General features: G+C 39.4%; 1 protein-coding gene across 7 annotated transcripts in view; it reads right to left on the bottom strand.

The window, feature by feature from the left end:
• Positions 1 to 601: 601 nt before the first annotated feature.
• ZMYND11 (zinc finger MYND-type containing 11) overlaps positions 602 to 24,554 on the bottom strand; it is a 106,934-nt gene continuing 82,981 nt past the window's right edge. For all 7 annotated transcript variants that reach the window (XM_075082390.1, XM_075082395.1, XM_075082393.1 and 4 more), the window contains 11 exons: positions 20,046 to 20,123; positions 19,564 to 19,656; positions 18,002 to 18,089; positions 16,723 to 16,778; positions 15,935 to 16,012; positions 15,322 to 15,440; positions 13,264 to 13,471; positions 11,398 to 11,466; positions 9,214 to 9,486; positions 7,957 to 8,142; positions 602 to 3,002 (listed from right to left, as the gene is read on the bottom strand). In XM_075082390.1, coding sequence (XP_074938491.1) covers positions 2,880 to 3,002; positions 7,957 to 8,142; positions 9,214 to 9,486; positions 11,398 to 11,466; positions 13,264 to 13,471; positions 15,322 to 15,440; positions 15,935 to 16,012; positions 16,723 to 16,778; positions 18,002 to 18,089; positions 19,564 to 19,656; positions 20,046 to 20,123 — 1,371 coding nt within the window. In that variant the 3' untranslated portion in view covers positions 602 to 2,879. The remainder of the gene's footprint in view (positions 3,003 to 7,956; positions 8,143 to 9,213; positions 9,487 to 11,397; positions 11,467 to 13,263; positions 13,472 to 15,321; positions 15,441 to 15,934; positions 16,013 to 16,722; positions 16,779 to 18,001; positions 18,090 to 19,563; positions 19,657 to 20,045; positions 20,124 to 24,554) is intronic.

Genomic DNA, 24,554 nt, shown 5'->3' with positions numbered 1-24,554 from the left:
CGGGCAGCAGCACCAGCATGGGCCCTCGGCTCCCTCGGGCACCTCGCCGGCAGCAAGTCCCGACCCCAAAAATAGGTGAGAGACTGCTTCTTAGGGCGGCCTTTGTAGGAGGAACGCTGCCGCCGCTCAGGCTGGGGCGGGATTCATGGAGTCCTCTCAGTCCTTCCAGATAAAACTACTTTATTAATAAAACACATGGCAGGCGCAGGCTCAGAGTCGGTGGCTGGGTTAGGGAGGAGGCAGAGCGGGGCCACTGGTGAGAGGAAGCACAGGGAGAAGGGGTCTGCGAGCCCCCCCGGCCGCCGTCAGTGCAGGACCTGGCATGGAAATGGGAGCACGATGGACCCGGCCCTCGGCAGCTGCTGGCCCTGGTGGGGCTGGGAAGATGCACTTTTGGTGCCCACAGCCCTGCTGAATGCTCAAGCCCTTGCACGGACCTGCCAGCTCGCCTTGAGTGAGGCGCAAGGTCCCTGCGAGCTCAGGCACAGCTCCCCCGTCCACAGCCCCGGCCTTTCTAGGTGAGGACAAGTAAAAATAGCAGCCTCACGCATGCCCACCCAGGGACAACTGGCCAAAATCATCACAGACGCTTTCAGTGGGGTTTTTTTTTTTTTTTTAAATACATTTATTAACCAATGTTAACACATTAAATGACTCTATATATTGCTAGTCAGAGCAGCTTACAAAATGCCAGAATGCATCATAAACTGGACAGCCACAATGAATAATTACAATGTGCATAGTGGCTAAGCTCAACACTTTAATATAGCTTTATGATTTGCAGAAAAAATTAATTTTAAATCATGATTCCTAAAACAATCAATTGTAATTTTACCTAAAACTTATACAAAACCAGGCCACAATCTTTTTTTTTCATTTTGTTTTTTTTTTCTTTAAAACACACAGTTTTCACGCTGTAGTAACTTGGAAATGTGCAACCGTGTCAACAGAGACAAAAAAGCCAAAGTAACACGAATCTTACTTTCATGCAGCTATTAGTTAAATATTACATATTCTGGAATGATTTTACACCAAAAATATTTCCACAATAACTTGCTTTCATAGGGGTGGATCGAAGTTTTGGAACTTGTAAAGTAATCGAACAAGATTGATTTTTAGTTGTGAAGTGTTTTACAGTCACAACACAGAGGCGACAAAAGTTAATTACACATTTATCAGGCAATAATGTAGCTGTGGTAATACAAGTTACCATCTACTTACTATTTTTTCCAATCAGCTTACCACTTAATTTCTGCAACTTATTGGGCATTATTTGGCAGTATCTAGTCAATTAACTTATATCACCACTGTAAGTAAAACAGATCAGGATTTCAGTGGTAGTTCACAGAAGTCTTAGTTACATTTTCATCTTTACAATGACCCTGACAAATCCTAGAGAAAACTTTTTTAAAGGCTTTCCTCCCGATTCTTCAGCTTCCATCGTTCCATCATGTAATTGCTTTCAATAAATATCAAAGATCTAAATAAATATTTACAAATTATTCCTCTAACTTCTCAAAAAATAGCTGGATGATTAATGGGCGTATGACTTAGTCTAAGACCGACCTTTGAAAGAAACTAAAATGCTGAGACACTTTAAAAGAAAAGCTATTTAAGTAAGCTTTACATCTATTTAAAAAATTGTCTCTGAACATGGATGCAATTCATATATCTATATATAAAACAAACGAAAAGAAAATCATTTTTCAACTATCGATCCATTCCTATTGGTAATGCTTCTTAAACCAGACATTCCGCAAAATACAGACTTTTTACAAATCACGGCATCTTTAATACAAGAAAATTAACATGCATTATTCTTCATTCTGAGTACAGTGATGGAGCTCATTATTAGACAATGACCCATTACTACAAACATAACGGCTTCTGTGAAACTTAAGTGCTTTTTCTCCTTTTATTATCAAGTTACAATGGACCAGGTGACACCAGATCAGAGGCGGTCAAATGGCATTGGATTGGGGAGGCTGAAGGGGGGGGCACAATAAAGAAATTTGTATGCCTCATAATTCCGTGTATGAATAAAGGTAGTTGGTTTTTTTGTTTTGTTTTTTTTTTTTTGGCTTTTCTTATTCTTGTTACAAGCACTCATGTTAGGACAAAGATGAAATGTGCAAACTTCAAAATTTAAATATTCATTTTTCTCTAAGATCCAGCTCAGTAAAAGATTACCCCAGTTCCCTGTGATTTTAAACTACAAGATCAAAGCTAATATTTTGTTATAAAAGTTATATATTGAAAAGAAATAATGAAAATAAAACACAGTTGGGAAATATTTAAGAAAAAATATGCAGGACTAGCACCTGCTGTGTCAACCCTGTTCCCTAAATTCAATCATGTACCCACTGGTATAACCAATAGATAATGCCTTTAAACAGTAAAATTAAGCTGAACAAAACCAGCTCAACAAGGTTAAGAAATAAATGTTACATCAAGGTAGTATGCTTTGTTTTTCTGAAACAGTTCTATACTTCTTACATTCAGATCTAGCTTTTAAATGTTCCTTTTGTTAAACTTGCATGATTTTTTTCTTTTTAGATCTGCTGTTTTTAAAGATTAAAATCTCTGTAAAACCTAAAAATGTTTTAAAATTTGCTGAAAATGCAACAAATCCTCTAGTTTAAAATTATTTAAAGTAACCTGCTCCCACGGATGTTAAATTCATTTCGCTGACAAAATTGTGGAGGAGCATTAAACAGAAGATTGAAATTACTGTGCAAAATTTCTTTTACGAAAAGTGTTTAAAGGCTGGTGCAAAATGGGAAGCAAATTCTAAACAATTTTGGCTTCTTGGAAACAAAAACCGCTGTGTCTGAGAATAGCAATCATCGGGGTGGTTTTCTAGGGGAGGAATAACTCTTTCATCTTTTTCTGCGGCAGGTACGTTTGTGTTCAGCATGCCAGTGCTCCTGCTGACACTTGATGGAGCAGTAGGAAGTGTTCCAGCAGCAGTGGTACATGGCCTCCTCTTCACAGTTGTAGCACTGGAGAGAACAAACGAGACGAGATTACCACCCTCGCGGGATCCCTCCCTCCCAACGCACAAGTGCTCTCACCTGCTCGTGGATGCACCAGCACACGCAGAGCAATACTTCTCTTTTATTTATGCTTGGGTCATCCAGAGGCAGGAGGGCATTATTCACACGTGCTGAGTAAAGCAGCAATCTTTAGCAAATCTGCACAATGCTTTCATATTCTCTGGAGTCCAGACTATTGCTTTTGAAAAAAATCATCTCTTATTTAAGAAAACTCATCTCTCGGGTCAGTGGACTGACATTTTTCAGCCACGCAGTGCAGGAGCCATCTTTTACCCTACATTTGTATAACAGCACCCTGATCTATGTCTTAAAAGCCACTATAAGTCAACAGGCACTTCTGGCGTGAATAGGCTCTGTGCAAGCTTGAAAATCAGCGTTTCTGAAATGCTGACCTTTCCAGAGGTTGCTGAGGAAGATCCTTTTGGGCTAGGAAAATCTCAGCAGTCACAACAATAACATCACTGCAGAAATTTTTCACACTAGGACAGTCAACCATTGGAATAATCTCCCAGGGAAGCGGTTGACTCGGTCACATTGGACACTTTCAAGAGTCGTCTGGACAGGGTGCTGGGCCATCTTGTCTAGACTGTGCTCTTCCCAGAAAGGTTGGACTAGATGATCCCTGAGGTCCCTTCCAACCTGGGATTCTGTGATTCTCTGTAATTCATTACCAAGTGGTTTGTTAGAGCCCACTTAGGGTAGGTCTGCAAGGACACTCCTGTCTCTGGGATTTGCTGACTGCCAGACAGCGCTGCAGTCCCGTGACAAGAAAACCTTGTGCTGCATCAGCGCTACTAAGAAGTGCCCTTTCCTTCAAGTCTTCCAGAAACCAGAGGCCTGCCGTACACAGGGTGGCTACATGGGCTCTCGCCCCTTGTCGTGCCTGCCAGGACAGCACAAAACGCCTGAAGGAAAGAGATACTGCACAACCCATGATTTCTGCAGAAATACTTGGTTCTGGGGAGTGCTGCACGAAGAGGTTTTCTACTCCGGAACACCCAGAATGCCCCAGTTTCCCGGTAGCTGGAAGGGCTTCCTGGAAAATAACCCCGTGGCCTCTGAGGGAAGGAGAGAATCTCTGAGGGAATCAACATGTTGGTCAACAAGGAGGTACAGCACCCAGGCGGGCAATGTGCCCTGTCTCCAGGTGATTTTATACCCCTTCAGGGAGTGCTGCAAAAACATTGACTACCATTCTGACAAAATCCTGTAAAGCAGGGCGGCATTGCTGCTAAAGTAACCACTTAAAATCAGCGCCCTTGAAAGCTCAGTTCTAATGATGTCAGATTTGTCCTTCTGAATTTGGTCTGCTCAAAACCTGAGACTATCTTTACAAATACAGTCTGGAATGCTTATTGCATGGTGGGGAAACAGAGGGAGGGATATCACACAGTCTGTGCAGGCTGCTATCAAACCACAGAATAACACACAATTTACATTTTATGCCATCTAGCTACAGCATTGATAATAAAACATAGAATTACAAAGAAAACAAACGCAACTGCCTTAGAACAAAACAAAACCAAACAAGCCTACACACTACTAAAAGACAGATCCAAGGAAGCCAACATTTACACTGGCCAAACCAATAACTATTTATTTACATCAGCAATAAAGGGACTGCCCTAGCTGCACAAGAAGGGAACCTCTCCATTTTCCTTTTCTAACTTAGCTCCAGGGAAGTTTATTTGTAGAAATGTCTGCAAACAAGTGTCCTCTTGAGAGCTGTTTTCCTAGTTTTTCATGTTGCTGGCTGCCCACAAGCCTGTGGGAACCATTAGGATCATCTGCTGGAAAGGTTCAGGGAACAGCTGTATCTCTCCACTACATACAGCACGGGCCTCAGCCCAGGGACCAGCTTCACATCTGCTTGTTGGGGAGATCAAAAAAAGCTAAGGCAGGAGAGGACAACTGATTGGTGGGTCCTGCACTTCCCTTTACATATGCTGGCCATAAGTGGGGGATGTAAATCTCCACTTACAAAAGGAAAATAGTGTCATCTAAGCTGGTACTAGCACATGTGGCAGAGAAGGCAGAATGCCAGCTGGCCTCAGGCCTCCTCTTTTCTTTGTGTTTTCGTCTTTCTAAATGTTATCAATCACTTGGTTTTTGTTTCAGTACACAGCACAGACAGTGCTCATTCACTTAAAAACAACCTGTTGCAAGTTAGTATAAATATACATGTAAATATAATTGAAAGATACAGAAGTTACAAATTATCTATAAAAATGAACGATGTACCAATTTAAATAAGGCTCATATGCAAATAAAAGAACTGGGAGAAATTAAAAAAGAAACATTGTCAAGACCGGCACTCTAGCCTGTATTGTGGAGGCCACCAAACTGCATAATCTCATGGTTGTTATCCCTGCTTTTACATTTCTTCCTTTCATTTGCTATTTACTTGAGGCATCTGCGTTAAATCCAAATTTTCTGGAGGTATAACAATGAAATTGGGTTAAGCCAAGGGGACTGCGACCAGTTAGAGCAACAGAAAATATTCTTCAACTATGCATTAGGATCCTGAGGGCCGGGACGTCATCTTCTCATGTGCCCACACACCACCAGCAAAACGATACCTTCATCCTGACTGGGCTTTTTTTTAGATATGAGAAAAAGACAAATATAGTGTGACTACTAGCTGCTGTATTCCCAAGCTTAGACATCTGCACTATGCATAACCAGAGGTCTCTGCTTCTAATTAAAAAGCAAAGCCACCAAAACTCATTTAGTATGTGTGTTAATTACATGAGATTTTGGTAAGGAGGTATCATTATAATAGCAGCATACAAGAGCGGTACTGCACACCAGGGACTGTCATTAGTACCACTGAAGGAAAAACCACTGGGGAGTTGTGTAATTGGACCAACTCCAGCTGCCTGAGGCTGTGAGTTGGCAGGCAGATCCATCAGCTTGAATGCAAAGGTGTTTATCCTTACCCTCCCTCTCCTACCACATACAAACCAGCTGCCTGTATGATGCCTTCATTTAAGGTGGTGATTGACAGATAGTTCTGGGGCCACAGAATTAGGCAAGACTGTCAAAAACTCTTTAGATCTTTAATTGCCTTGCTCGGAAAGAGGCTTTATGCACGTGATCATAAGAGACAGTAGTGTGGCACCAGGGCACTCTCTGATTGGGCTAAAGGATATGGTAAAGGCAAATCGGAGCAGATGAAAGTAAGCTTCAGGAGCCTCTTTCATAAATTCTGCCTTCAAAAACACCAAAATCAGCTGTAGTTAGGAGTCCAGACTCACAATCAAGTTACTGTGATTGGGTTACTACATATCAACTGAATGGGGCAACAGTTCACATGTGCACTCTTAACTTTTGACAGAAGAGAGCTAATTTGATGTAGTTCTATAGTAGGCAAGGCAATTCAATTTTCCTCTCAAGTGCGACAGGCAAAAGCATGCATGCAGACACCAGCAGCTGGTGACACATTAAACACAGTAACTTGATCAAGTTGGAGACCTAAATAATACTCTAAATAACACAACTAAATAACTTCTCTGGTCTGCAGATAGGTAGACAGGGAGGAATTTTCTAGCTGATAGAGACCCAGGCACTGCACTATTGTAACACCCACAGTAAAATCTCTGCTAGGAACAGGAATGAAGACTCTACGGGAACTCTGGCATTTGAAGTAATTCCCCTCTTTACAAAAAACCAAACTCGTAACTGTGATAGTCAGCATCTGATTGTCTCGCCTTAGTCTTTATTTCACTCTTTTACAGAGCAGAGTTTTCTCTGCAGGGACCATCGTTTCATCTGTAAGAACAAGGACTAATGAGGCTGAACATAAACAAACAGCCCTTTACAGGAGAAGACAAACAGGAGCTGCGGGAGGGAGCCAGGGCTGGCTGTCCCCAGGCGGCAGTGGCAGTGGGATGGCGGCTGTCCATCGCTGCTCAGATCAGCGTGCCATCTTGTGGCAAGGCACCCGCACACTTCTCAGACACAGCTGGCAAAATCAAAGCTCAAAAGGACACGAGTAGAAGGTATTGTACCTACCCTACTGCAAGTTATAGCTAGCTATTACAGTGCAGTGTGATGTCCTGAACAATGGCTTTCATTTCCTTGTTTTATGAAAATTAGCAAAGAAATACCAAAGTTTGTATGTGTGCCAGGCTCACTGCTCCTCAGTGTAAGTTTCCACCTGTACTGTTATAGGCTAGCAGCACAGTATTACAGTACTTGCAGTGTTTGAGTAGATGCTGTACAGCCATGTCGGAGAACACACTTCTGGCTTGAAAACACAAGACACAAACCAAACAAAAACGGGGAAAAGTTTCCAGCATGCAACAGAATAGTAAGTTAGATGTCTGTTTTCACTTCTCTAAAGGGCATAAAAGTAGGTTTTTTGCAGGCAATGCTTCAGATTTGGGCTTAAGGATTGAACAAGGGAAGAAAATATATTTCAGAAAGTCATGTCTTAAATACAAAAGAACAAAAAAGAGCTGCAGAAAAAGCCAGGAGAGGAAAAGGCCAAAAGGATATCACTACCAGCATTATTAGCAGGGGAATACAAATTGATGCACCCAGATATTGTATCCTCTGAGGCCTTGAGATCAAAGGAGTGTGAACATAATGCAAAACATGTCTTATATGGAGTAAAACTGCATTTAGAGAAAATATTTTGATACTAACACCTGATAGAACTCAAGAAGATGGTGCTGTTAAACGCTACATAATTAATATGGAAAGCAATCAGAACTTTGAGTTGAAATTTAAAGGTTAAGAAAATTTGAAAGCAGTAATGTGAAGGAGAAAACCTTAAAGCTGAAAGACCAGTGAATGAGCGGTGCAGTTAAAAGTAAGGAAGAAACACCTTCAATTGCCCTGCAGTATGCATTATACATTTCTACTTATTCTCTTGTAATAAATTTTTGACACTTACCCACTGCTTCTTCTTGGTCTGGGAAATCAGTTGCTTGTGCTGGCCTGCTAGCTTCTTAATTTCTTCTAAAAATTCTTCTTTGCACTTCTCCTTTACCTGCTTACATTTTCTGTCCATCTCTCCTTGTGCGTTGGCCACAGCTTTATTTACAGCTTGCCTTTTCTCTTCTTCCATCTCTGTACGCAGCTGCCATAAGAAAGTCAGCAAAGCAAGTCAATGGACAGCTATTGAGATAAAAGTGTCTTCTTTAAACCTCTACTCTTTAAACCCCTATTACTGATGTGGGTGGAGGTCACATAATTAGAGATTTCTCCTGTTTAGAAAACGAAAAGTTCTCTCCTTTAGAGTTATAACAAAACTTCCATCCCATAAGAAGCATTCAAAATAAAAATCTCACCATATTTCTATTCTGCTAGGCTTCTACAAAAACAACTAAATAGGCCCCATGTGTATTTTGTCGAAGATCGGTTTACAAATTTATTAATTTATCTTAGACAAAGATTTTGTCTTTTCCAAATCTACAACTGCATATAAATCTACAGCAAGGGCACAATGGAAAACACAAACTAGAACATCCCTGAGTTCAGTAAGAGGTACCTTTTAGTATTCGTTGTTGGTGGGATTCCTTTGCCCTTGCCTACTTATCTAAACGTACGGTGTCTTAATCCTACAGGATTAACACCTAAACTCCCTAGGTTCATTGTACAGTCCTTCAACCAGGAGGAAATTCATCTTGTCTTAAGACAGGTACTTAAGAGAGGTCAGACAAGTCATCCTCTAAATTGTCCTGCTCTCTCCAGCCAAAGGTGACAAGCTCAGGCTTAGATATTGAATTTTAAGCAGAATATCACTAGATAAGAAAACAAAACAAATTTCAGCGGTTCTATTTAATGTTTAGGTCAGAAGATGACAAAAGAAGAGTTATTTATGAATAGCATTTAAACAATGCCATTGTTTACAACCACACTTGACAATGGAGACAAAGGCTTTGGAAACGGATACTCATGAATGAACAATTAGTTTCATCTTAGGATCACAAACTGCAAGAATAAAAAAAAGCAGTTTTCTGTTTAAACTGAGGTCTGTTGGTATAGAAATGGTCTAAAAAGCAATAATGAAGACTATTTTTATGAGGTCTGTTTGGAAAAGTTTTTTTTATTAATTTTCTTAAGGGTAGAAGGTAGAAAAGGATGTGAAGAAAATCCACACTCCCCCTCTGCTCAAACCAGAGTGTATGTGGTGTTCAGGAAGTGTTACCTTTTCCACTGCCTCTCGCACAACTCTCTCAGTCTCTCTTTTGTGATCAGCTTTCATCCTGTCCTTGAAATCATTAAAGATTTTGGTGTATTTGTCATGGCACATATTCTGACATACTCCATCATTACTGGTCTGGGTGCTCCGATGCAGCATTTTTGGAGAAGAGGCACTTAACTTCTTGGTCTGAGTTGAGACTGAAACTTTTTCAATGGGCTGAGGCATTGTGGGAATTTCCTGGCTTGAACTTACTGCTTCAGTTTCAGGTTCTGGCTCCTGCAGAGAAGGAACAAACTTGTAAATCCAGATATCAAAATAGAACAAGTTAACTTTCAGTTCCACCTGGAGGAAAAAAATGTTATATGACTAATGCTAGTGCAATTAATGTGAAAGGTGTTTCTTGAAGACCTTTAGTACTAATGGGTGTGGGATCCCCGAGGAAAACCAGCATGACAGTGGGCAGGCTCTTGGTCAGGCTTTTCTGACTTCAGCTAGGAGCCCTCCAGAAGGAAGTACAGGTATGGCATCAGTATGCCACACTCACTAGCCTCACTTCCCAAAAAGTATCACCACCATCTGAATCACTGCAGATCCCTTGTGATTACTAAAGGGTTGCTATAGATTTCCCCCCCTACCATTTTCCCTCAAGAGACTGGCTGAGTGGCCAAGGTGCCTGCATTATTTTGGCAAACTCTGGGCTTACTCTGGCCCAACAGGCTCCACTGGAGTCTGTAATATTCCACTAATTTCACAGAACTGCTGCAAAGATTGATTAATACTTCAAAGGTGCTTTGAAGATGAAAGACTAATGAGCGTCTAAGCCTTGCTTCCAATAATATAGAACTAGACTTCGATGACCACAGAAGCTTTCTGTAATTACACAATTATCAAGCACAAAATCATAGTTACTGTACTGAATTTAGCAGCCTATGTTCTTACACTGTAACGCCAATTATTCCTGCTCTTTAGAACAGATGGAAGTAATATCCCTGAAAACTCTTATTGATATTTGAAGTGTCTGAAGACACAGACAAACATTATTTGTTGGGGTTTTTTTAACTTAGATTTTTTAAAGCCCATTTAACAGTGTACAGACAAAGCACGCAGTCCTTGTAACACCACACTTGCTGAGGACTGGACTTCATGCCTGCCTGTGTGATGGGGCCCTGCTCACACCAATCAAAAGGCTGACTGTGTATTCCCTTTTGCAACCAATTAGTCTCTAATAGGTCACTGTGATTGACTTCTGGATCACTGATCAAGTATGAGCCGAGCTAAGAAGGCAAATTTTAAGACATAAATATATGAAGCAAATTACAGCATTTGCTTGACAGAAAACAAAATAAAAATGACGAGACATCCTAAACTGTAGTCTTCCTATCTTGCACTCAAATAGTTTGTGCTCCAGGGAGCACACACTGCGTGTCACCGCCTCCATCGATAAAGGTGCCTCACAGAGCTAGCCCTGCGGTATCAGATACAACAGGGAGGCAGGTGCCCAGGTATTAGAAGTGGCAATGTCTGTATTTCAGGCACCAGGGCCACCTCAAATAACTCCGGTGCTAAAATACCTGAACCCTCCTCTGTAATGGAGTCCTGAGTCCTCTTCCGAGGACTGTGCATATGTGCAACCTTTTCTTAGTGCTCAACATGCAGCTGAAACAAGTCCAGGAAAAAGTACTCAAAAGTTAGGAAGCATGAGATTTGTTGCTGCCTCAACAACTGCCCCCTTGTGTACAAGCATAATAATACCGTTCCTTGGTTACACAATCATAGGTTTCTGTTTTCCCTTCTTCATTCAGTGCACAAGTTGGATAAAGCAGGAAGCAAGTTCCATGGACAAAGGTGGATATGACTTTTTATAAACTTAATATTCTTGATCATGCAAAATACCTTCTAATTTTTGCTGTTTACAGACTAACTAGCCTGAATTTGTCATTTAAAAAAAAAGTCATAAGCTGACTGTTGACTTAGTCATGCTACAGAATATTACCAAAATGATACCAGTGGCTTGCATGTGGGAGGTGCAATTATGTTTGTTTGCAAGGAGGACCAGGCTATGGAGCTGGAACTTCCAAGATTGCTACTGTAAAATCAGTAAAAGGTGACAGAAACAGTGTGACTATTAAAATTTCAGACTTTTTGTACTTTCCTATCTCTACAAAAATGGTAATTGAGGTTACTTACTTCTTTCTTGAGTTCCATACTCTGGTTACGTCGTCCTTTCTTTGCTCTTGGTTCCTGAGTAACCTTCAGCTGTGAACATTAAGAAAAGCATATTGAATCATTCAAAAAAATAGTTCATATAAGCAGCATTCATTGCAACATGACTGATGTACCTTTTATTTTCAATTACTTGCAGTTATTTAGTCAATAGAAAGTTGAATACTGTTCTTAAATGAGAAGTGTACACAATAAACTTTCCAAATTATCACTGGTGACTGTGATTGCATGAGGAAGAAAATTCATGAATGAGTTCTAACATATATATTTGCTAAAATACCCTTAACCATTTTTTTTCTTCATTTCACATACAAGTTCAAACACTTTTTTTCTGGAATGTTCTGATATCAGTGACCCATAATTATGCAGCAGATCTTGCTGGAAGCCAGAAAACAGGAATGCTTGGAGGGGTATGAAACTTTGTGGTTTAGTTTTAGAATAAAAGCCAATCTCCAGCAATTGAAACAGAAGTGAGATCTATGTGGATGGTATGTTATCTTACAATGGCTCACAGCAAAGTTCTTACTCATGTCTTTGAAGCATTCAGTACTAGCTAGTGCTAGCGACAGGATACTGCAGATTACTACAGAGCACCGAGTTTGAGGCTACTTTTATGTTCCTGTATTTGGGAAACCAGTAAAATAGGTATAAACACTAAGCAAGTGAAGGATGAACAGCTGGGGTAGTACAGAAAATATGCAAATGGACACTTTAAACCTTATGACTGACACTTCCGAAAAACTGGGAAAATGTCTCTGTTCTCTTTCATAAATATTATTTGTGACCATTTTCATGTTTCATCATACATTGTTGCATGACTGCATGCATGACATTAAATAAAGGAGCTGCAAAGGGTTAGCGAAGCAAACCACGGTAAAAAAACATAAAACCACTTTGATAAGGAGCATCCCCTTAAAGCAACATCCAGTTTTATAACCTTTAAGTTTTTAGCTATGAATTGGATGACAGATCTGTTTTACAAAAGGGCACAGGAAGAAGACACACTGATTTTTTAAAAATACAGACTTAGAGGATTGTGGTTTTAAATGAGGAAAAAATATGTTGTCAGGGAAAAGGGTGCCAGAAGTACAAAGAAGCATCCTGCAAGCTATGAAAATATTACTGCCAAGTCAGTAACAGTGAATATATAACACCCTCTTGGACAATGAATGACTAGCAAGGTTCAGCTGTGATAAGGGAAATTCCATATGGCAATGCAAAGTTTTGTATCTTGGCCCTTTGTGCTTTTCACCTTTGTTAAAGCAATATGATTTTTCTTGTTTTGCAGAATTATTTTTAATTACTTTAATCAGTTGCTGGTCATGTGGTCCTCAAGCACACCATTTGCACCTAACTTTAGTTGGAATTCCTGAAAATGTCATGGTTGGTGTTACTCAGGGATCTGTAATGCAGTATATGGTCCAAAGTGAACACACTCCAGCTGTGAAAAGGCTGAACAGCTACAGGGCTGTCCCTTGATGGGAGTCCAAGAAGGCAATGTTGCAGTCTATCTGATACCCATGACATTTAACTTGAACATTCCTATTTAACTTTAGAAATCTCGGTCTGTCTCATCAAGGTGCTGTAGGTGACAAACATTTTAAAACTTCCCAGAGGTCATCCAAGAAACTGAGGAAAGAGGAAAACTCTGTATTCTTGCTCTTATTGAGTCACAAAACACAGGGAAAATAAGCCTTTGAACCCTCTTCTTGCCACCACAAAACTGCAGACAGAGTACAAGGCTAATTTAATAGTAGATCAATAAAAAATATGTCACCTTTGTACCCCTTAATAAATTGCCCTGATTACTAACATTGTGGCAGCACTCACCTGCTCATTGCTGGTGGAAGAGATACTTGACTCTGCCTCCTCTTCCCCTTTATCCTCATTCTTTGATTTCCAGAATCTCCCCTCACGAAGAAAACGCTGGTGCAGTTCCAGCTCATCACAGGCCTTCTTCCACCCCATACTGCGTTTCACGTGGAGCCGATGGATGTTAACTGTGATATCTTGAATGTTTTCAGAGGGGATCCAGGCCCTTTTGAATAAACAGTACAGACAGGTTCAGAAACATTAAATGCAGATGAAGGATCTTGACCTGAGAAACTGACTTCAAAAGCAGTCTCTCACAGTGGCTGGTCACTGATAATTCCTTTTTACTCAAAATTTTTGTATATTCAACACATTTGAAAAAAAAAAAGGACTGCATAGTGTTAGACATTCGTGTTATTATAAGCACTTGTTAGCTATGGGTGCTGTGGCTGAAAGTCTCATTTTTGCTGAGCCACAAACCTCCCCCAGCACCAACAGAGTCACATCTCCTACCTGCTCTCTTGCTAAATGCCCTGAGCCAGACATAGAAAAATTTTAATTGAAGGTTTGTATGCTAATCCAATTTAGCCCTTGCCCTCTTTGCTAAAACTCTCAAGGAATGTACCAAATTATCACCTCGAATAGAGACATTTTGTAGTTTGGGCTCCTGTATATCAGGACTGAACTCATGTGGAGACTGTCATGCTCTTTTGGACTGAATTCAGGCCAGTGACTTGGTTCCAAAGGTACTTTGTCCTCTTAGATATTTTCAGAGAGTCCTCATAGAGTTAGATGGGCAGCTCTTGACATTTTGAAAGGTTATACCAAGCAACACTGGACATTAAAGTAAAAGAGTCACTGCCATGCACATCTACGTAACAGAGTAAATATTGTAACAAATTAAATGTCTGCAGACAGATTCTCAATTCTTGCAATGTAAATTTCATTTCAGTGAAGTCAAGGAAACAATGCTAATTTACACTAACCAGGAATTTGGCCTTTCATCCAAGTCCAGCACAATAACTAAGCAATGGCACTCTAGTAAATGTATTTTGCCTTTTCTATCAGCACATGTTTAAGAAGTTGCAAGCACCTCATCTGACAAGTGTCGTGTTATTTTATTAAATAGTTTGAAGCTGTTTGAATTTAATGCCAAAACTAATGAGATAAGCTGTACCTGCAAATAGATTCAAGGTACATCATTCTGTGATTGAGACACAAAAAAAGATCCTTTACCCACTTTATGCCTATTAGAAAATCTTGGTAATTCATATAACAAATGAAAACATGTTATATACTGTGCAAGTTACCCTAAAAACAATTTAAATAAACAGCCGCATAAAACACTGTTACTGAATTGTCTAGGCCCTTTTCGGATGCACCAAAATATACCACCTTCCCAACAAACATGAATTAGTTTGCAAATGTCCCTCTCCTCACATTATAGGCATATAAATCATACAACAACAACAAAAACAAATCAGTACATCCACTGTAGTAACACTACTATAACCCTCCCCAAATGCTGAGCAAAAAACTGGAGATGGAAGTAAAAGCTGATCTCCAAGAGTGAAGTTTCCAGTGTAAAGAGTTACTCTCTGAAATTGCAAGCTGGCTCACAGCAGGAGCTCTGTCAATGTTCTAGCAGTGAGACAGAAACATTTGAGATGCATATTATGTTACTAAAACACAAAATTTCAATGTGCCTGCTCAGAAGAGAAAATTGCACACATTCAATACTGCTGGTAGTAAAAGTACATTTCTGTCCAATTTTGACTTTGGCCTGGATTATCAGGCTGCTACTGATCTGAAGGAACAGTTGAAGTTCACTTGCTTTCTTTAATTAAAATGGCATTAAGTAACATCCCTATGGCAACTGTGGAAAGGGAATCTCTGAGCCATTTGGCAACTTCCGATGTGTTAGACTGAGCTTTAAATTTTCTGAAACAATTATGGCAAAGTACTCAGTCTTTCTAATGTTGGCAACTAGCTGAGCCAGGATTTACAACATGATAGATGAGATAAATTCTTTTAAGTATTGTTCGTAAAAAGCAGCACATGGAATTAATAAATTACCTTTGGTGGTGATGGCCAAAAAAGCGAACATCAACTTGATTGTCCTCTTTCTGCATGACTTTAGCCGGCCAAAACCCAAAGCCTTTCATTTTGGCCCAAACCAACTCATGATTAGGTATCTGGAAAAAATGTTGTATTCATTATTGGATATGAAGTACTATATTGATATCACACACAAATACTTTGCTGTAATACTACGCTAGCATCTTAAGAATATGGTTGTTGTTTATGTCTAGTATTATTTTCATTTTTATCTTCTCACAATACATATTTCCCTGTTAGATGTATTGCTTGGATCAAAGTAAAAAAAATACAAAGTCTGAAAAGGGTGTAACTGGCTATTGAAAACAGGAGCAAAGTTTTATTTCTGTAAGCTCCTTATTTTCTTGTGAGACTGTTGTAACTGGCTGATAACCAAGTTTTATAACCTATATTTTTACAGCTTTGAACTTCAATCAACATTTCACTTGTATAAAATATCTAGGCTTACAGAGTCTTAACCATGCTTTTGAAACAAGCCTACTGAAATGGAATATTCAATGCATTAACGACACCAAAACTGCAGGCTTTTATACGAAAAGCAAACAAATAAAAATCTGTGTCAGCAACATACACAAGGATAGCAGAACCAATTGTCAGGTCGCGCGTTTGACAAATAGAAACAGTTCTTGCAAAGCTGCAGTTCATCCAGCTGAAAAACAAAAAAAGGTAAATAAGCCCAAAAAATCCTATTTATGTGACTTCAGTAGTATCCCTCTCAAGTAGTAAAATTCTTCAGCCCTGCTTGCTAATTTGGTGGAGTTACTTCTGTCTGTGCAAACTAGAGGTGTGAAACTGAGGTGAGCTGAGTGGATGAAAGACAAGCTGCAGAAAAGTTATTAATGTTTTAGAAAAACAATGCAGAGGGAGAAGACTAATTCAACTCAATGATTTATTAGAGCTAAAATGCAGAGAATAGTTCTCTAAATTAATCAGATATTTGAAGTACATTCTGAAAGAAGTAATCCAACTGTATAAATGGAGAAAGCGTGACAGCTCCCCTAGCTTTATTTTTTGTCTCCTCTGAATGTTGAGAAATGTTTCAATGCCAATTACAGAATTTGGTAGGCATCTCACCTCAGGTTCAATTTATATTAGCAAGTACAATTATTTCTAGTCCAACTATGTTATTACTAGATTATTTTCAAAACTAAAATTTGAATATTGGTAGTTTTAAATGATAGTCTAGGTGCAAAAAAAAAAAAAGAAAAAGGAGTTCTGAATCAGCTGTTAGAAAGTTAGGGGAAATTTATAACAAACTTCACACCCTTTTTATTTTTGTAATATGAAGAATAATTTTCTTAGAATTCTGAAATGAAAAGCAATAACTTGCCTGCATCTTTGTTACTTGGTACTACTTACTTCATGACATGTGTCTTTGTAAAGCATCCTCGCTATATCAGCTTGTTCACTGTCCGCTATAAATTGAAAATAAATGGTATGAACAATCACAGTGGGATCACAGTGCTCACAAAGATTTGCAGCTGTCATTGCTATGACTTCAATGCTATAATTGTCTTGCTTGAGAATACAAAACATAATTTAATCACTCAGATAACCCTTCCATTTAAAATTTTCTAACAATCAGTTCTATATTTGTTTTCTCTTTCATATTTATATGTAAAAATACTGTTGGGAGCTTTAAACTGAACAATACAAGGACACATCTGAGGAGCAGCAGCAGGGAGGCATGGTTGCTCGTAATATGGATCCAGTTTCTTTCTCTGCTGTCTTAATGACACACTGCAATTGTCCTAAAACATGGCTCTCCACTGTCAGCCCTTGACAGGAACACAGGTACAATCACACTATTTCTGCTCAAAGGAATGCTTCACAGACTATTTATCACTATGTGATATATATATATGAGAAATACACCTGTGTATTTCTCTATTAGGACATTCACATCTCTCCCTACCAAGGACAGTGTGGATCTGATGACAATGCAAATAGACTGGTGCCACCCTCCTCCCAGCTGCCCTGATGTGGGCCGTGTCTGCAGGGGAGAACCACATCCTTCCTGAAATTATGGTTCTGGAGAACCTTGTTACAGGACCTGGCTATAGCTTCTGGACGCGGTCGTAGTGTTTTTCCACGTCCAATCAGACTGTCCCACCAGATCAAACAGTCACTTATTACCTTCCCAGTCAGTAGCTGACAGCTTCTCTGATGGCTGTACCTCCACACAGGGCACCAGCAGGACAATTCTAGTGCGGATGTAGCTGTATTTGCTGTCACAACATGGCAGATATTGCCCACGAGTGAAAATTATGTGTCTATAGTACATGTTTCTGCTGAAACAGCACATCAGAGACCAGACCTCTTTCCACCCTAGAACAACGTATGTATACTGGCAGAAATCTGCAGTACAGAGTGACTTATGACTTAGGCTGCAGAAGAAACAGGATGGCAAAGGTGCAAATTCCCACCAACAGGTTTAGCCAGAGAGGATGAAAATAATGTAGTAGGTGGGCCAGAAAAGACCCTGCGAAGTCCTCCTGCAGCTTACTTTGATTTTTAAGGGCTCTCAGATGACCTCATCCACACAAGATTATCTAACACCAAATTCAATCCTGAACTTGTGAGTTTCCTACAGATAGAGGTAAATCAAATAAAGCAAGCAGTAAAGGCAGTACTTTACCTCCATAGAAAATCACTGTGTTGTGTAGAAGCAGCTGAGCGTCTGCTTTGAACTCCTCATAACTCCTGTATTTTCCTTCATTTACTTTCTACACAGAAGAAGACATAGGACTGTGAAAAAACTGTTAAAGTGCTTTTTATGTTTTATGCAGCAAAGCTTTCACAGAAATCTGTATTATGCAACACAGAACCGACACTGCCTTTCCTGCACACAGATGGAATATTTACAACTCTCTGACATGATTTGTTAGTACTTGAACACTGACTGCATTGGTCCCTTTACGCAATGCTCAGAAGTAGAACAGGTGCTTTAATACTTGACTAAGTTTAAAAAAAATTCTCTTGGCTATAACAGGGTAAATCTAGCGTAGCTTCATCATAAAGTGTGGCCTAGAACACTTGGTTAAATTAAAATATATTCCCTGAAGGTGAAGCTTTTGTACCTTAAAATACCAGCTAGTTTCAAATCAGTGTTGACTGCCTTTATGTTTCCAGGATCTTCACTTGACAGTCAGTGTTTTCTGATGAAGGCTGATTGTCTTAGTCTCCCAAACTCATAACAAATACCTACATGGAGCCATGCAGTTCATTTTCATAGTATGTTCTTTTGTCTGATGATGAGTGCAGCATTTTCAGTTGTGCTCTGTCAAGAACACCTATGAGAATTCCAATCACCAAATGAAACATCATCAGTTTTTAGTATGTTATCAAGGCCGAAAGACCTTCTGTGGAAGCAGGTGAAGGTGCCACAGTGAAAGGAGGGCCTGACCTATTTTCAGGCTCAACCAGTGTTGCCAGTACTTCAAGCCAACAAGTAGCGTTGGTCTCCAAAACTGCCAGTGAAGCTATTGTTTATCCATGTGTTTCAATAACAATAATAAAACAAAGGCTTTTCACATCTATGGGTGTAAAGAGCAATATATACTAGAGCATTGCATAGTAATCAATTTGCGACAATGAATAAAGATGAATATGCTGTTCATTTCAGTCATGTGCAGCTGATTTACATGAGTCATGGTCAGGCCTTTGGTTCAGAAAAAAAGGACAACATATTTACTAGTACTTTATTATTGGAACAATTAGTGCAAAACAGATGTTTTAAGCGAGTCTTGTTTTTTCATGATCAAAAAAATGATTGGTTCTTTACGAATCATTTAGATGTTTACAAAGTTGCCACCTACACAAGGCCTTAGTGACTAAAACTGAAATATGGTCAAAAATATTGGGCCAGATGGGCACTCAAGTCCATATTCAGCAACTTAGATTAAAGGTACTTTCTCTAAAGATTGCAGCTACCTACAGCTCCTAGTAAAATCTTAGTAGAAAAGGAATTGAGGATACTCTATGTCTGAAAACTAGACACCACTCAAAATGTTTTACTCGGTTACCTATTTATGTGAAAAAGTTTGAAATTTTAAGCTCCCGTACCCCGTGCTGGATACAATACTGAAATACTGATCATAAGGAGAATTAAACAGGATTAGTGCTTTAGTCCTTAAGGTTTATGTTCACTGTTAAAAGGCACCATAAGCAGTGTGGAAGTTAGAAAGCAAGTCACTCTACCTCCTGTATAGTAGGAACATCAACAGCTGAGTGCACCAGCCTTCTATACATCGGGTGTTTGTTGTCCTTCCCTTTCTTGTTTAGATCTATAGCCTGAAAGGACCATAAGACAGTGTAAGTTATTGCATTTAGAATCTGCTTAAAACACAAAAAACTAATAAAAAAATGCAATCATTTGGAAAAGGCAATCGTTTGGAATATTTCAGGTGGGGAATACACAAGGCCAAACTGTAGATCCACAATCTGACAAATTACATTTGTCTCAAACCTGGAAAATGTCCATTTCAAAAGAACCACAGGCCCATGGCATAAAATACTCCTGCCAGAATGATACTAATCTGAGCAATGAGACACGGTAAGTATCTGCTGAAATACACACCTTCTTGTAGCCCTCCTCCCTGCACAGCAACAAACAGCCAACTGCAATACATCCTCTACAGTGCAACCCAACACTTCGGTAAACTTCCTTGTTTCAGACTCACCCGCTCCTTCATACGAGAGACTATGAATCGCAGGTATGTGCTCATCTCTTGTTTACTTGTGTTTTTCTTCTTGATACTCTGTCAAAGAAAAAAAGGATCATATTATTATTTTAAACTTGATTTCAAAATTAATCCAATATAAATTTTCTTTTCATCACAACATTATTTGAAAAGGTAACTTTGAATCACATATCACACAATTTCTTAGGGAAAATCTTTTCTGGGAAATCAGTAACACTAACACGTCACAACAACTATATGTGTTGCTTCGAATTATGTCTGGGCTGAGGACTTCAGCTACAGAAGAATTACAGGTTTTATTTCCACTTGTATCCATAATAATTTGTCAAAACCTCTCATGTAAAAATTTGTCTATTTAGAATAAAGCAAAGAAGAAAGGCATTTTGGGGAGCAGTTTAAAATTTATTCAATGGTCTTTTTACTAGCAAGGCATTAATATTTTCAGTAAAGTAAGAAATAATTTTTAAAAGAATATCCTGTACCATCTACAAATTATGTGCTTACTAAGCAAAATGACACCGCCTAGGAGGAAGTCAAATAAGCTTTAGCCAGTAAAAACTCAGAGCACTTTTTACTGCTCGAGAAACATAGCAGTTGTTGATATTTGTGGTTCTTCCTTCACAAAATCTAATCCAGATTCTGGAACACAGACTGCTTCTTTTTAGCAGCTCAGGATCCGGAGTTTTTCCCCCTCATCTTAGACTAGTATAGAGACTTATCTCCACCCTTCAAAGTCAGTCCAGGCTAGTGGGAAGCACTGCATACAGAAAACGTGCTGCTAAAGAGAAGGCGGCTCTCTGCAAATGCCTATTGTGCTCTTACAAATCAGCCTTTCCAATTCCATGTCACAGCAGCTGTGCACAGATCTGCATGGCCTTAAAACAGCTGGCTGAAAAGTGCTATCCCCTCCTTGCTCTTGCCTACAGTTGTTCTCCAAAACAAAAGTGCAGTGAAACAACAGCATGGGTTCAGGTTCATTATCTTGAAGTGATTTCTAACTGCTCACATCTCTTGTAGAAACATTTACTCCTCCTCACACCTGGGAATGCACTGTGTGCCAGTCTGAGTTCTCCCCTTCTCATGTCTCACATTACCACCTGTATGCAAACTGTGTGGACCAAACTGGCTCAGTTAAACCTGCATCCTCAAATTTTGATGGTCTTTAGCAAGATCCACATAACTGTGCAGATGACTGTTGCTTAGCAAACACAAGAAAAGGCAGAATCCATCTCCTAATAGCTAGCTAAAAGAGGTATGAGGCTTATGAACTATTAATCACTAGAAATGTGCTATTTTTAACTGAATTACTTATATATGACTCTGAACATACAGAGGGATCAGACACATTGAGTACAGAGCAACTACTTTTATGTATTTACTTGGCAAAAGTAAAAATTACACATTAGCACAAAAAAAAATTTATAGGATTTGATTGTGTCCCCTCTGCCTAGATGCGTCCTGCAAGACACTGAAGACACTGAAAATCACAGGCTGGCCCTTGTGCTACAGCAAGTGTGCAACCTATACATCTCGGGGTTGTACTGACTGACTCCTCCTTAAATCGAAATTGTACGCAGCACTATCAATGAAGCTGTTTATTTGATTGCTTAACAGTATGCATAGAATCATTACAAACTGTGCTGAAATACCTGTTCAGTCATGAACCTATATAGATACTACAGTATGCATAACAACACTATAGCTTTTTCCTGACAGGGCACTACCACTGTTGCGTAAAACTCACTATTGTGGAAAGGCCCAGCACCAGGCCTTTCTAACACTTAGTGCATTTAAGTGTGCAATAACAGTGCATTTAAGCATTATTTTCATAATACTAATGGTTCCTTGACCTCCCTTCCAAACTCTGGAATAAGACAGAATTTTGCCCTGTGCTGTATGTCTGTATCACCTTCTGTATATTCATGTTTTACTTTGCCATGAGAACGTGCATTCTGCTGGGATTCAATTCACCTATTCAGTTTTGCATAAACAAATATTCCGACTGCAAATGCAAACCCAAATGTGCATTAAATCATCTGCATTTTGAAACACTGCTGTCATTTTAGGCACTAGAGTGCTGTATGCTTGCTAATTACACAGCATTTTAAAAGACTGAAACTTATTAGGACACAATAAAATTCACTTGCACTGACTAGTCCTTCTACACTTCTTTTCCTGACATGGTTCTGAATTTATCATCCTTTGAAAGTATTTCAGAACTCATGCGAACCATTTTTCATGCCCTGCTGGGCAAAACAGTTTGTAAGAGACTGTGTTAAGATAGATGGTTTACAGTCTTATCCTTCAGATCATAAGAAAAGATAGATAGCTGGCTTTGTATCATTATTGATGTCAGCAATTAATATCTTAAGCACCAATGAAAATTATATAATTGACTTGCCAATTCAGGCAAACTTTAATTTCTCCACTTTTCCTACATTGATTTATTTTACAAAAAATTTGATCTCCAGGTTCCACTACTAAATGTTGAAAGGTAATGAATTTAGGGTATCAGAGCCTACGAGCCGGCAAAAATGTCTTTTTGTGGAAAGGTTGCTCACCCTTTGTAGAAAGCAAGTCATAATCCAACTGCTTCATTCACTTTTCATCAAAGATTAGCCCTTTAGGAGGTACCACTCATGTGTTCTTTGGAAGTTATAATGGAAAATGTGTAATTTTTTAATTAAAAAAAACCCTACTTTGTATTTGGAAGACTTGTAGTGTTCTCAGAGAACTCAACATAGAGCCACTTAAAGCAAGAAAATAGACAATACTAGGTGAGGGATATAATTTGCTTAAAGACTATTGTCAGGTCCTTTTATAGACAAAGTGATATAGAAGGAAGTATAAATGAAAATTAGGTCTTTTAATTTCCTACTTCTGAGAAACGAAAACAATGATGGTGGCTTGTGAATCTGCAAAAGTGGCAAGGTCCACTGTGTATCTTTTCTTACATTCAGATCTACTAATATATGCTACTGCAAACCTCATTACTTAAACAAATTTCTTTCAAGGAGACTGCCAAGATTCAATCCAGCCCCAAAAAATTATCAGGATCTTTATACTTGTAGATATCCTATTTGTAGGATATATTATCTTAATATAGGATTGTACTAGGTCTGGCTGGGATGGAGTTAATTGTCTTCATAGCAGCTCATATGGTGTTGTGGTTTAGATTTGTGACCAAAACAGTGTTAACACACTGGTGTTTTAGCTCTTGCTGAACAGTGTTTGCAGTGTCAAGGCCTTCACTGTTTCCCACTCTGCCCCCACAATGAATAGACTGGGGGGTACACAGGAGGCTGGGAGGAGACACAATCAGGCAGATGACCTGAACCAACCAGAGAGATATTCCATGCCATATAATGTCATGCTCAGCAACAGAAAGGGAGAGGAGCGGGTTTAAGGGAGTCAGACATATTTTGCTTGGGAACTATCTAGGCATCAGTCTACCAGTGGAGGGTGGTGGATGATTGCCTTTGCATCACTTGTTTTCTTTCTCTCTCCTTCCATTTCTTCACTTATTAAACAATTTGTATCTCAACCAAAAAGTTTTCTTGCTTTTAGTCATCCTTTTATCTTCCTCTGTTCCACTGGGAGTTGGGGAGAAGTGAGAGAGCAGCTGTGTGGTGCTCAGTTGCCTACCGGAGTTAGCCCACAACAAGGATGATTCCTAAGTCACACCAATTCTTAGAGAAATCTGCAACTCTTCTGCTTTGAATCATGGTGAACTCAAAGGCTTGGTCATGCATATGTGTTTGCGTAGGGAATGTAGGAGTGAATTAATAACCTTCACAATAGCAATACTCATGTAGAAGATTAATGAGATCTGGTAGGGGGAAGGCCGAGGCTGCAACCTAACTCTTTGCTTGTGGGCACAGGAAATATATGCCTTATGTGAGGCACATCTATTTCTTAGAAGCTGGTACCTGAAGGTTGGGATGTACATTGCTTTTTGTATTCAATATTCCAGATTAATAACACTGTTTAGCTGTTAAAGAGGGTAGCAATATATTGGACTGTGCAGGTGTGACTTATTTAGCAATTCTGACATGCTTATAAGTGCAGGAATTCACTACAAAACTTTACAAACCACATGACGTTATCAGCAGCAAGGGGTACTGCCAAGAAACACTCCATCCTGCAGTAGCATCGTTTATGATGGAAATTACTATCCTTTGCACCCTGAGTTAGCATGTAGCATTCAACTCCCAGGGGGACAGCAGCCTCTATGCTGCAATTGCTGCAATCTTTAATTTGAAGAGGAAAACATAGAGAAACTCTAAGAAATGCAAGGTGTTAGCGCCAGCATTCTGTTTAGCTATAAGCATTTAAACTACATTTTCTCCATGTAAAGAGGTTACCCTATAATCTCCCATTAACAAATTTTTTTTCTCTTCCTCCCTCAACTGTCATGTGTATACACACATCAAAGAGCTTCAGTTCAGTGATGGATTAGGTGAAGGCTGCTCAATGACAGATACATGT

Source organism: Phalacrocorax aristotelis, chromosome 2 (assembly GCF_949628215.1).
Source record: "Phalacrocorax aristotelis chromosome 2, bGulAri2.1, whole genome shotgun sequence".
In the NCBI taxonomy this organism is placed as follows: domain Eukaryota; kingdom Metazoa; phylum Chordata; class Aves; order Suliformes; family Phalacrocoracidae; genus Phalacrocorax; species Phalacrocorax aristotelis.
The sequence above is the reverse complement of the archived record's forward strand: the minus strand, read 5'-3'. Positions and strand labels throughout refer to the sequence as shown.